The sequence below is a fragment of the Panthera leo genome, chromosome E3, assembly GCF_018350215.1.
Source record: "Panthera leo isolate Ple1 chromosome E3, P.leo_Ple1_pat1.1, whole genome shotgun sequence".
Taxonomy (NCBI): domain Eukaryota; kingdom Metazoa; phylum Chordata; class Mammalia; order Carnivora; family Felidae; genus Panthera; species Panthera leo.
The window spans coordinates 37,166,569-37,178,792 of record NC_056694.1 but is presented as its reverse complement, the minus strand read 5'-3'; the positions used below and the strand labels follow the sequence as shown (position 1 = coordinate 37,178,792).

At 46.2% G+C, this 12,224-nt stretch overlaps 2 protein-coding genes across 11 annotated transcripts in view; one reads left to right on the top strand and one right to left on the bottom strand.

Annotated features, from left to right (window-relative positions):
- Window positions 1–10,944, bottom strand: part of GLYR1 (glyoxylate reductase 1 homolog) — a 33,914-nt gene extending 22,970 nt beyond the window's left edge. For 3 of the 4 annotated variants that reach the window (XM_042921886.1, XM_042921887.1, XM_042921888.1), the window contains exons 1-3: window positions 10,805–10,944; window positions 9,729–9,765; window positions 8,412–8,491 (exon numbers count right to left, since the gene is read on the bottom strand). In XM_042921886.1, coding sequence (XP_042777820.1) covers window positions 8,412–8,491; window positions 9,729–9,765; window positions 10,805–10,842 — 155 coding nt within the window. In that variant the 5' untranslated portion in view covers window positions 10,843–10,944. Of the gene's footprint in view, window positions 1–3,913; window positions 5,051–8,411; window positions 8,492–9,728; window positions 9,766–10,804 lie in introns of those variants that run through there. The other variant, XM_042921889.1, reaches the window with a different exon arrangement.
- A 152-nt stretch (window positions 10,945–11,096) lies between these two features.
- The window catches only part of UBN1 (ubinuclein 1), a 39,177-nt gene continuing 38,049 nt past the window's right edge, over window positions 11,097–12,224 (top strand). For 6 of the 7 annotated variants that reach the window (XM_042921885.1, XM_042921882.1, XM_042921884.1 and 3 more), the window contains exon 1: window positions 11,097–11,738. The gene's annotated coding sequence lies outside the window, so the exon portion shown is untranslated. Of the gene's footprint in view, window positions 11,739–11,760; window positions 11,981–12,224 lie in introns of those variants that run through there. The other variant, XM_042921880.1, reaches the window with a different exon arrangement.

Genomic DNA, 12,224 nt, shown 5'->3' with positions numbered 1-12,224 from the left:
TTTTTTTTTAAAACAAGTTATCAACCACCCCAAACTCTTGGGGTGTTATAAAAGCAAGTTTCCTGAAACAAGTCAAGCACAACCACCACCACAAACAAAACCAGAATATCCTCCACACAAAACTGCAGGTTATTTATGTGCACTCTTGTTCAGCAGCCTACCACACTGAACCACACACTGCCTGCCACTGGTGGAGGGCAGAGGTGGCCCGGAGATGTTCTTCCATTCTCATCACAGAGCATCAGGAAGCATTATCAACCACAGCGACATCACCACCCAGTCGACACTCACACCAGAACGACAACCTGACAATCAGCTGAGAATCAGCGATGCTCCCAAGGCTAAAGAAATGCAGCATCTGGAATTTGCTGTCCTTATAGGTACCTGTTCATAAACGACAGTGTCCGTGGCTGCTAAACCACACAAAATGTGTGACATGTGATTTGGAATGAGGGCAGCATTCGTAACAAGAGGTCTTTAGAGACCAGATTGTGCTCGTGATTAAAGGCAGAACATACCCTTATGATATTTAATTTTTAATTCCCACCATCAACATAAAGCACATGAAAGTAAAAAAGCCATCTATCGTCACTTTTGGAATATCCAGCCTGCCACACTAACCTGAACAAATCTGTCCCAGCTGGCCTTCCTGTGGTTTCCCTAGATGACATTCAGCTTCCAAGCACAAAGGAAATGATTTTTATGGGCTTGGCGAGGTAACAGTAACTTAAATATTTCTTCTGTGTAATGCTCATAGGTTTCATGGTATAACCTTCTGAAAAAGTAGGTTGGGTTAAAGGAGAAACTGAGCTATCACTCTGACTTAGGGGCCTCTCCTTTACCGAAAGCTAGAGAATATTCACTAGCAACAGTAAAAGGGCTACCTCTGTACATAAAAATAGTGTGACCAACACACCAACAGCCACCTATGCTTTGAGGGTCATGTTAATAACTGTGACAATAGACCTGTACAAACACAATAGCTGTCGGGCCATCAGCTTGCAAATATGGCAGCAAATCAGGACTAAGCAGGATATCTATGGCCAAACCCACAGAGAATGGAACGATAAACAAGGACTGAGACACGGTCTTGCTGTATAGAGCTCCAACCAGGTGAGATAAGCAGATACCTTCCAGTGACCAACTCAACTTAAAGTCTGAAAGTTGACATGATAGAGTCAATTGGTCTAAACTATGGGGAGGAAAAATGGAATTAAATTTTGCCCTTACTTTACCTGGCAAGTAAACCACTGAACAGACCCTCCTGCTTCTCCCCCCTTTTAGGGTTTCTAAGGATAGAGCAGATGCAAAGCCAGACAAGCCCTGAAAAGCAGGTTAAACTGTCATACTGAGATGACACAAGTGTCAGTGATAAGCTTAAAGAGCCTCTGTGCTCTGGACATGCCTCTTCCTTCTCCAAGCCTCAGGTTAGAAGCTGAGACCTACACAAGTTCCGATGTTAGACCAATGGGGTGGTTTTTATGGAGCCCCCTGAGATAAGACAGTATGCTCCAGGCATCCTAATCCCTGCCTCCCTCTACCCCACACGAACCTCCAATTCACAGAAATGGAGAGGTAAGGACATCTGGAGGAAGCACCAACAACCTATGCCTATTTTTTTCATTGAAGCATTTTAAGTGGATTACTGATTTCTGCCAGAATGGTGTGGTGAAAATTCCACTCATCCTGAAGACTGGCATTTGAACACTAAAATGAAAATTTCCTCTCTGACCATTTTTGAAAGTGAAAATGGTTTGCTAAATGAATGGAGAGTATAAACATGACTTCAAGAAAATAAATGCAAGAAATATTAATCTGGCTAAGAAATTAGTCTGTTGTTGAAGCATTGTGTCCCATCAGAGAAACCGTAAATAAAACCCCAGCTCACCCGAGCCCTACGAGGATTACCTCTTGAAAGCAAGCCAAATTGAAATCACTTTAGTCATCTGAATAGAGTTTTTTCTCTAAAGCCTGTATTGCAAAACCCTCTCTCCTTAAAGAGTATGCTTTTCAGCTGGAACTTCAATAATGTGCCATTCTCCAATACACTGAGGCCCATCAGCTGGGCTTGGCATGCAACTGGTGCTCAAGAAATAATCACTGAGGAAATGATGCCTTCCTGGCACATTCAGAGGGGCTGAAACGCTGGCCTCTTGGTTAAATGTCGTCAGGCTTTGGTGGCCCTTTGTGGTTGTTGCTGTTGTCTGTACGTATTTGTTTATTATTATTTTTCATGTTTATTTATTTTTGAGAGAGGGAGGGGAAGGGCAGAGAGAGGGGAGAGAGAATCTCAAGTAGGTTCTGTGCTTTCAGCATCGAGCCTGATGTGGGCCTCAAACTCATGAACCGCAAGATCATGACCTGAGCCAAAATCAAGAGTCGGAGGCTTAACTGACTGAGCCACCCAGGTGCCCCTGTTTATTTTTAAGAGACTTCTGTTTCTGTGACATAAGCTATGACTTGTGATTTCTTTCCCATCATCCTCCCAATGCCTAGATGGAGCAGGACCTTTTCTTCCTAATTTGCTTATAGGCTGGAAATCAGAAAAATCAAGCTTAGTCAAGTGGTGTGTCAAGTACAGGCCTTTGCTTTTTATATACAAAGAAGTTAATTACGTTGTTTGTAGCGGCAATCAGTGAGGTCATTACTAAGAACAAAACAGAAAGTCTCTTAAGATATGCGGCTAAGTGGAAAAACCAAGGGGCACAGCACTATGTGTAGTATGCTATCACTTATGTAAAAATAAGGAAAAAGGAATCTGTAACCTCTTGATTCTGTACACGGTACTTCTGGAGGGACATGCCATAAGAAACTAGTATAACTGGATGCTCACCGGCTGATAACTGGGTGGCTGAGGGATGGAGATGAATGGAACCCTTTCACAGTTCATAGTTCGATTTTGCGGGGGAACCATAAACATGTATTATCTTTTTTTTTTTTTAAGTTTATTTATTTTGAGAGAGAGAGAGATGGAGAGAGAGAGCCCCAAGCAGGCTCTGCACCAGCAGCACAGAGCCCGACACGGGGCTTGAACTCAGGAACTGTGACAGCATGACCTGAGCCGAAACCAAAAGTCAGACGCATAACAGACTTAGCCACCCAGTCTCCCTAAACATGCATCACCTTAAAAAAACAAATCAATAATAAAGGTCACTACTATAAAATATTGGCTACTCTACTCAGGTGGTTTCCCCCACGATTTCCTTGTTTGTAGGTTTGCTCAGGTAGGTAGCTACTGCCTGGTTGCAGGTGTAACTGTCACTGTACCTGTACCACGGCCAGGAGCAGCAAACTTACCCTGGTATTCTGATACGCCTCCTATAAATTCTCTTCATTTGCAAATATAAACCTTCTACTACAAGCCACCCTCAGATTACACACTCCATTGAAAATGAATTTAAACACCTCACGTTTTCAAAAACTTCTGTAATTCTGACCTGCTTTACTCTTAAGTTAAAATCACATCATGTAGATATCACATTAAATATGTTGCTCTAGGACCAATCTCCAAAACTCTCACATATGTGTCTCAGACTTTGCAAGACACGATGACTTGGGTGGGAGTAGGGGTGGAGAGAGAGAACAGGTACATGGTGAGCACAGTCCAAGGTGAGAACAAAGATGGGGTCAGAAGACGTGGGTCTGCTTCTCCATCTGGTTGGGTGTGTAGTACTGACAAACCAGTTCTGTGCTTTCCCCCCAAACACCTTACACCAATGAAAGAGGCTGGGGGTGACAGGTAGCTGTTACAGGTCCAAGCCCAAGTTGCTCCGAAATCACAAAGAAAGCAAACAAACAAAAAAACCCCACAAAGAAAGTTAGAGCTCCTCAGTTAATTTCAAGTAACGCTTATCATACAAACATCAACAAAGACTCGCAGATAAGACAGATTCAGAAGATTCTGTTTTCAAACCTTGACAACATTCCCAAATGCTAGATGAGGCTTTCAAGCTGCGTTGCCCATGCCAGTATGGCCAGATGCTTCTTTTGTGCCAGACTCTTTAATTCTGGTGCATGACACCTGCTCCTGGAGTCGACTGTCTCAGCCACGAAGGGAGTCACCTGCAGGATGGATGCTGGTGCTGGGAGAGGAAAATCTACTCAATGCTCTCTAGGATAGGGACTGTCCAGCCCTGGCAGAGGGACAGTGCCGGCTCAGTCCAAGTAATACCCGGAGCAGAGCACTCACTATCCTCTTGGCTCCGTTCTCCAACTATGACACAGTGTTGGATGTAGGGAAAGTGGGCCAATCAGGTGCCAGGCGAAAAGAAAAAGGGATGCTCAGATAGTTCCAATATGCTATGCTTTTAATGACCAGCTACGGGTTTTTCTCCAAAACTTACTTTCATACTCACACACTTCATACCTTATATCTGGCTTGATGTAAAAAGTACCTCAGGTTGGGATCCTGGACATCTTATCACTTAACTCCACAAATGTCCTGCCTCTCATTATCTATGTCTGTTAAAGAGAGAGAACCAGAACAAATATCCTATTCGTTTCTTGAAAGGGCTGTTGTAGGTTCAGATATGAAAACTGCCACAGAAACTCACAGGTGGTCATTTGGGATCTACCCACTTTTGCTGGCAGTATTCTCCTGAACTGTTTGTTTCTGGGGGTTTTTGAGTACCCACAAACTAAATGAGCTCCCTCCATTCTGCCATCCACAGCGGCTGATGAAATTTTTAAACCCTGAGCTCGGTTTCTATTTTGAGGGGCAACCATCTGTCCAGGGTGGGCCTCGTAGGCCTGAGACTTCATCTTTGGGAGTGGTCACCTGGCGGAGTTGTCAAAGTTAATGCTGAAGGTATTCTTCCTTCCGTATTTCCGTGAAACAGAAAGGAACCACAGGTAATTCCCATAGTGACCATCCAGGCTCAGAGAGCTCCATCTACCATGTTACTCAGTCCTTCCCCTTACAGGGGAGGCTGCTCAGGAAGGTCTGGTCCTCTCTTTCTAATGGCATGTCAACACAATTTGTTAGATGTTTTGACAGAAGTAGGGAGAGAGAGAAATTAGTTTTCTAAAAGATTGAAATCTTGGTTTAAGGGGCTACCCTTCTTACTCTTTAATAAAAATCCTTGCTACTATAAAAAACAAACAAACAACCTTATCCACGAATATTTTTTCCCATATGTAGTATGTCAGTTTTGAAACTGAATATCGCTGACTGAATCCTAATACTCTTTAGGAATTTAGGAACAGCACCATGGGGTCAGACCCTATCCACCAAAGTCAGGCCCAGGAACCAACAGAGTCTCTAGCCCAGGTTGTGCCAGGAGAATATGGACCTCTCCCTGACATCAAGCATTAAAGGTGAGGTAGATAGAGCCCAATTTCTTCTGGAGCCACTTATGGCCCTGCCCTGTACAAAGCAGTTCTCACCTCTAAAAATCCACTCGTACTTCCTGTCTAAACCACTTCTCAAATGTCTGTTTCCAACAGCGCTCCTTATGCATGCCCTAAACACAGTCACCACAACACTTGTTCTACTCACACTGCCCTTTGTTGAAATGTGTGATGATTGATGAACACAACAGGGTTTACCTCCTTAAGGCCATTCATCATTTGATCAATTCTGATTGTGCTCTTTTTCAGACTTTGCTTTTTCGAATTAAAGAATCCTACTCTTTGATCTGATTTGGTCCCCTTTTCTGATCTTGATGAGATCCATCAGATCCCTTTGGGAGCATGGACTGCACTGCACACAGTACTCCTGGCAAGGCAAACTTACTGTTTTGTGCTCGAAGCCTTTTGACCAAAAGAGGAGACCTGGCTGAAGTCCTTAGGAATTTCCAACTCTTGGATGCCTTTCTTTTCAAATAGATTCTCTCTCAGTTAAGTTTCCCTTACTTAAAGCCACCCACTTTTTACCAGCTTGTCTCTTGTAACACATCTCTACCCTGACCTGAAGTTTACTAAACACTTGCTATATGCCAAACCACACTATGAGCAAGTGCCGCCCCTTCTCCTTCGTGACTGCAAGGTAGGTAGCATCACCCCCACGTGTGGGCAAGGACACAAAGGCTTGGAAAGGTGAAAACAGCTTGCCCAAATTGTAGGGCAGGTACAACTGGCATGTGAAGGCAGAGTAGGCCAGCATCAAATCCAAACTCCAAATACTTTCCCCAAAGTAATTCCCTGGTACCCAATGGTCTGGATACTTCACCTTCAGATAACATAAAGACACCAAATAACATTTGCTGATCACTGGTCACTAAGAACCCTTCTCCCTTCAAAAGTGCTTGGAGATCCTTACCCTTTGTTTCCTTTCATTGTCAACTGCCTGGCCACAAAAAGGTAACATGTTAGCCTGTGGTAACATAGTTTTTAAATAACATTTTAAAAAATAACAACAAAAAAAAATTATTTTGAGACAGAGGTGCACAGAAAGAGAGGGAGACAATCCCAAGCAGGCTCCACGCTGTCAGCACAGAGCCCAACACAGGGCTTGAACTCACAAACTGTGACATCATGACCTGAGCTGAAACCAAGAGTCAGATGCTTAACTGCCTGAGCCACCCAGGTGCCCCTTTTACGCGAATTCTACCAAGGGAGTCTGAAAAGCTTAAAGATATTATAGCTAACAGTTGCCCCAAATCCACTTGCTCATGAATCCCCTCAAAACACTTTAGTTAGAAATCATATCATCTCCACCACTACTAACACCGTTAGATTATTTTTGTGTTTGGTAAGTGTATCCTTCTCACTGGCTTCACTTGTATACCTGGTTAAGTGCTGAAATACACACAACTTCAATTTTCTGTCTTATCTGTAGTATTTGTTATACAGAAATATCAGGTTATTCTTCTGACCTTCCAACATTTTAAAAATTATAAGAACACAAAGGCTTTCAGGCCTCTTGTAATTTCATCAAGCCCCCACTTTCCATGAGTTTCCACTTTTGTTCTAGACTTGTGTGCATCTTCGTTTAGCTAACCAATTGGACCAACCATACTGCCTCGGTTATTCTCAAGTACCGTTCTTCACTCCAGGTGGGGGCCTCCCTCTGCCCACACATCCGATTTAATACCCAGTTGTTCATGGTCTTCCCACTGCCTACAATGCCTGACTTCTTGCCTATTTCAATTCTATCCATCCTCCAGAGGTGGATTCTAATCCCATCTCTTCCATCAGCCTTCATTGACCTGCCTGTTCTCCACTACTCTTTCCTTGTTCTAGAACGCTTTAATAATCAATCACCCATATCACTCATTCTGCACGTATTCCCGTCTGAAATGTTTATGTCTTGTTACTTAAGTTCCTGAAAAGCAAGCGCCACAACATTCACTTTTCTCCAGTAGTTCCCTTCGGTGTCAGAAACTCAAATTTGCTAAGAAAACAATTAGCACTTGTTTTATGCATCAGGACAATCTTTCTCATCAACTCAATAGCATTACCAGAACATTCCTGCTTGCAGAGTGTCTCTGGCTCTCACAGCTCTGGGCCAGCGACTCCCTTAAAATATTGTCATCAAAGGTCGTTAAGTTGTTTTGTGACAGAAAACAGGGGCTGAATATATGGGTAGATCTGCATGGTGAAGGTACACATACCATTTAAACTCTCAACTGGGATAAGCACCCAGCATATAAACTCCAGAAAGAGTAACACTGTTTATAAGAGATTTTGCTATAGAATATCATATATCGCTTTGTAGGAATGTATATTTTAACCACTGGTATTAGACTCCTTAGGTCATACACACACACACACATTTTCCAAAGCCAAAGCTAAACTTTTCTCTAAGAATCTTAAGTGGAAATACAGCTACTTAAATCAAACCATCTAGCTAAATCCAGGTAATCAGACCCATGTAATAATGAGAAAGCTAAATCACTGGAAACTCAAGTTCCATTTTCCCCCTCACTGTGACCTCTACTGCCTATCAAAGAATCTCAAAAGAATGGTCCTGATTTCAACTCTAGGACAGATCTGGTTAGAAAAGCTCTACTGCTACAATATTAGAAAGTCATCTAGTTTTACAAATGAGAACAGAATTAAACAATTACTCCTCTTAGAATAAACAAGATTTTAGTTTCCAGTGTATACCTCATACATGAACCACAATGATAAACAGCCATTAAAAGAGAACTAAACGTGGCCCTTATAAAAGGAACTGCCTATGGAGTTGGATAAAAAGATGTGAAAAATTATCTTATTGTGATTACCATATTAAGAAGATGATGAATCCTATTTCTCACTTGACTGACATTGTTATTGGCCCCAGAATAATTTCTATGAGCTAAGAATAGCATCTTTTATTTAGGTATTTAGGTATGAAGCCAGAACGATATGCCATTCTGACAGACTACGGTAAAAATGAACTAGGGTCCCTAGAATATTCCTGCAAGTAGCTCAGATCCAGGATAATGCCCAAAGGGAAAGTGAAACTCTTGATAAGCACTACTCACTGATCTTCTGTTCCAAAAAACTTCACAAAGAAGCATTTCTTTCCACGCGGTTTCTTCAAGTCTTTGGGTGGATTAACAATCTGGGGAGTAAAAGGGAGGAAAAAAAGGTTTTTCCGTACCTCTAAGTTGGTAAGAAGAAAAATGAAATAAAAGAAAAGGAATATGCTTGAAAAGAACCCAGGGCCTAGTGCATGTCCAAATCTGGCACTTATATACTGAGATGTATGGAAATGTGCAAATATTCTAGGAACTTCTAGAATACATCTACCATGTAGTAGGGTTTGGTAGACAGAAAATCCCTTTCACTGCAATGGCCCTGTTTTAAAAGCAGTTAAAACTAACATCAATGTCAACTCCCCCAACCATGTGACCCTTAAATCACTGAAGAAATGCAGAGAACGTTCTTAAAAACACTTCTGTGAAGTAATAACGTCAAGTGAGGATTACACTTCTCATGGTAAGCATCGGGTATAGAATTGTTGAATCAATACCTCGTACACCTAAAACTATTGTAACGTTGTATATCAATTATGCTTCAAAAAATAAAAATAAAAAAATCTGTGTAGGAAGAGTTGAGACAGGTAATAATGACAATGAAGGACAACCGAGGCAATGAATATGCCATATTGCACAGAGATAGTCTAAAGACATTTCCTGGGCTCCTAGCAAGAATATAAAAACAGAACATTTGGAAAGCTATGACGGATCGCCTCATGCAAAATCTGGAATGCCAACTTCTGCAAAGAGGCACTGGAGCAGCACATATGGTAACATGGAAAGAAGATTTAAACTTAGTTGGGACAAAAATACTTTGACTTTTCGCTAACCTACATTTAGATTTCTCTCTTCCTGGAGAATTTATTTTCTTCTCCTTTTGTTACATTTAAGTGTAAAGCTAAATTCAAATTAAAACTGATTTCCAGGATTAAAAAACTTCACCAAAACCATCTCTGATTCAAGAGATAAGCATTTACTGCAGATTAAATAACCTGGTTTATATTATATTGCCTTTTCTAAACAATCTGAGAGTAGGAAAAGAAAAACTCTGAGTGTTAATTTAAATAAGTCCAGTTCAGGGATGCCTAGGTGACTCAGTCCGAAGAGCATGGGACTCTTGATCTCTGGGTGGTGAGTTCCAGCCTCAGATTGGGTGCAGACATTACGACAACAAGTAAATAAGTAAATAAATATTTTTCCCCCCCCCCAAGTAGGTCCAGTTTAACTAAATGTTTAACTAAATTTGAGGGGAACACATCTTACATTCTCACCTCCTCACACCCAACTTCAGATGTCTTCCATTAATAGCAAGACACTCACCTTTCCTGGCCAAGGAGGATACCGGCCGAGTTTCCCCCTAGAGAAAACACAGAGTCAGCATTTGCCCTGGAAAAGCCAGTCCATCTCCTTCAACCCACTCAGCATGAAATTTATTTTCCTAACTCTCCACCTGCACCCTCAAGTGCCAAAACAAAAGCTGGCAAACAGGAGTTCTTAATTTGGCTTCCACAGCTGGGCCCAAGAAGCCCAAACTCTTCAGAAATAGAATGCAAAAGTGCTTAAGATTTGTGCATTCTTTTGGTGACAAGGAACACAGAACAACAAAACCAATCAAGAGTCACTTGTCTAAGAGCCTCCCCATGACGGGGGTCGGGGGGCAGTTTGCTCTGTAAACACAGACTTCCCCTTACAAAGTCTGGTTTAATTCACCGCGAGACCAGCCCGACTTTGACAAATGCTAATGGAAACCTTCCTCTGGGTCGAGAAGAGAGCTACGTCGCTCGAGGGAAGCGGCGACGATCAGTCTTGGTTCGAGCGGTAGTCTGAGACACAGAAGCACACCACGAGAGGCACCCAAGAAGGCACTGGTCACTGCCAAGCCTTCGGTCGTAAAGGAGAAGTCTCCCTTCATTTCTTCACGGGGCAGCGCCAGCAGTCCGGTTTCGACACCCGTGGCCAAGCCGCCCGCACAGGTCGATTCCATCGCAACGGGAGTTTTGACGGGCTTGCCCAGGCGAGATGGCCCCGGTGGCTCCCCGGTTCTCCCGCTTTCCGGGAAGCCTCCGCAAGACCCCAAGAACCCGGTGTCCGCGGGAGCTGTGCGGCGCCGGTGACTCCCTTCACGGTGTCCGCCGGCGTGCAGGTGCGGAGCGAAGCCCTCCCCCGGGCGGCCTTGGAGCTCAGAGCCCGGCCCGCCGTGGCCACTCTCGGCCTCAGTCCCCCGGGGCCGGGCTGCCCCTTCCGCCCGGCGTCGCTCCCAGCGCCGGCACCTCGTCTCGCCCTCTCTCCGCAGCCTGGAGTGCATAGAAAGGCAGCTCCGGGGCTGGCCGCGAACCCCGCGCCCAGTGAGGGAGCTCCCCGGCGCACCTCGCTTTACCCTGGCCGCCCGGACTCACCACACCAAATCGCCGAGCCGCAGACTCACAGCCGCCATCTTACCACCCAACCACAGCCGACGCACGGGCCGCCGGGAACATCAGGTCGCCCCGGCGCCGCCCATTGGAGTGCGCCCGGCCACGTGACGGGGACCGGCTGTCACCGGCCACGCCGCTGCTCTGACGTCACCGCGCCCGTGGGGGTTCATTGGCCGGCCGAACGGCACGTGACCCGGGCGCCGCGGTCTCGGCGCGCCGGAGCCCGGAGACTCCCGGCTCCTTCCCCCTCCCTCCGGCTCGTGACAACGAAGCGCCCGCGGTCTGAAGCGGCGGAGGCGGCGGTGAAGGTGCTGCCGGCCGAGTGCGCGAGGGAGCCGGCCCTGCGGCCCGCCCTGCCCCTGGGCTCCGGCCTCCAGCCCCCTCCCGTCCGCGCTTCCGTTACGGCCGTTAGTCCGGCGCGGGGGCCGGCCGTGTCTCCACTCCGGGAGCTGCCCTGACGGACCTCGGCGCGGCCTGGAAGCCAGCCTCCGCCCGAGCCCGGGGCCCGCACCCGGCGGGCTCTGCGTGGCCTCGCCCGGGAGGGCGGACGGGTCCTTCCGTGCGCGCTTTCTAACGGCCGGCGTCCGAGGAGCGGACCGGAGCCCGCGTCCGCCTCTCAAGTTCTCCCGGGGCGCCCGAGCAGCCCGCCGAGGTCCCGAGTTGCCCGACCGACGTGGAGCCGGCGTCTCTCCGCTTCCTCCGGGGCCGGCGCGGCGACACGGCCGGCGAGGCTCCCCCGGGCGCGCGAGGACCCAACCATGGGCCGCGGAGCGGGCCGGCCGCCCGCCGGGAGGCATGGCTCGGGGGCCGGCCGCTAGCAGCGCCGCAGCCCGGGCGCCCGGGCCGGCATGAGGACGGCCGCGGGGGGACGAGTGCGGCCCGTGGGGCCGTAGCCTGCGTCGCGCCGGGGACAAAGGTGCGTGTCTTTGTCGGGACCGGGCTCTCACGTAAGCCTTGTTGTAGTTTGACACTTTTAGAGAAGTTGGGAGTGGCTGTTGTGACAACAGGAAGGCAAATGCTCGCGTAGTTTCAGTACGTGAAAACCAAGTCATTGAATGGGGAACTTGTTCACATCAGTTCAGCACAGGGCCCACACACACATCCCGGGGAAAAAATAAAAATGTTTGGAAAGGTCCCAATCGCAGTTGCAGACTCCGAGTAAGTCTTAAGTGTCTATTTAAGAGTTTTTCTTGAGTCGTCCTCTGCTTGAAAAGGTGGCGGATCCACACGCACCTCCTGTAGGCGTTTTTGTCCTACAGACTTTGGTTTCAAGAGTGTTTTGTTTTTTTGTTTTTTATTGAGTTGGCTTGTCCACAGCCTGGTATTTTTTTAGACTTCGGTTTCCCTAAAGTGCCGACAATTAGTTTCAGGAGCTGTCATTTACTGTTTTGTCCTAAGGACA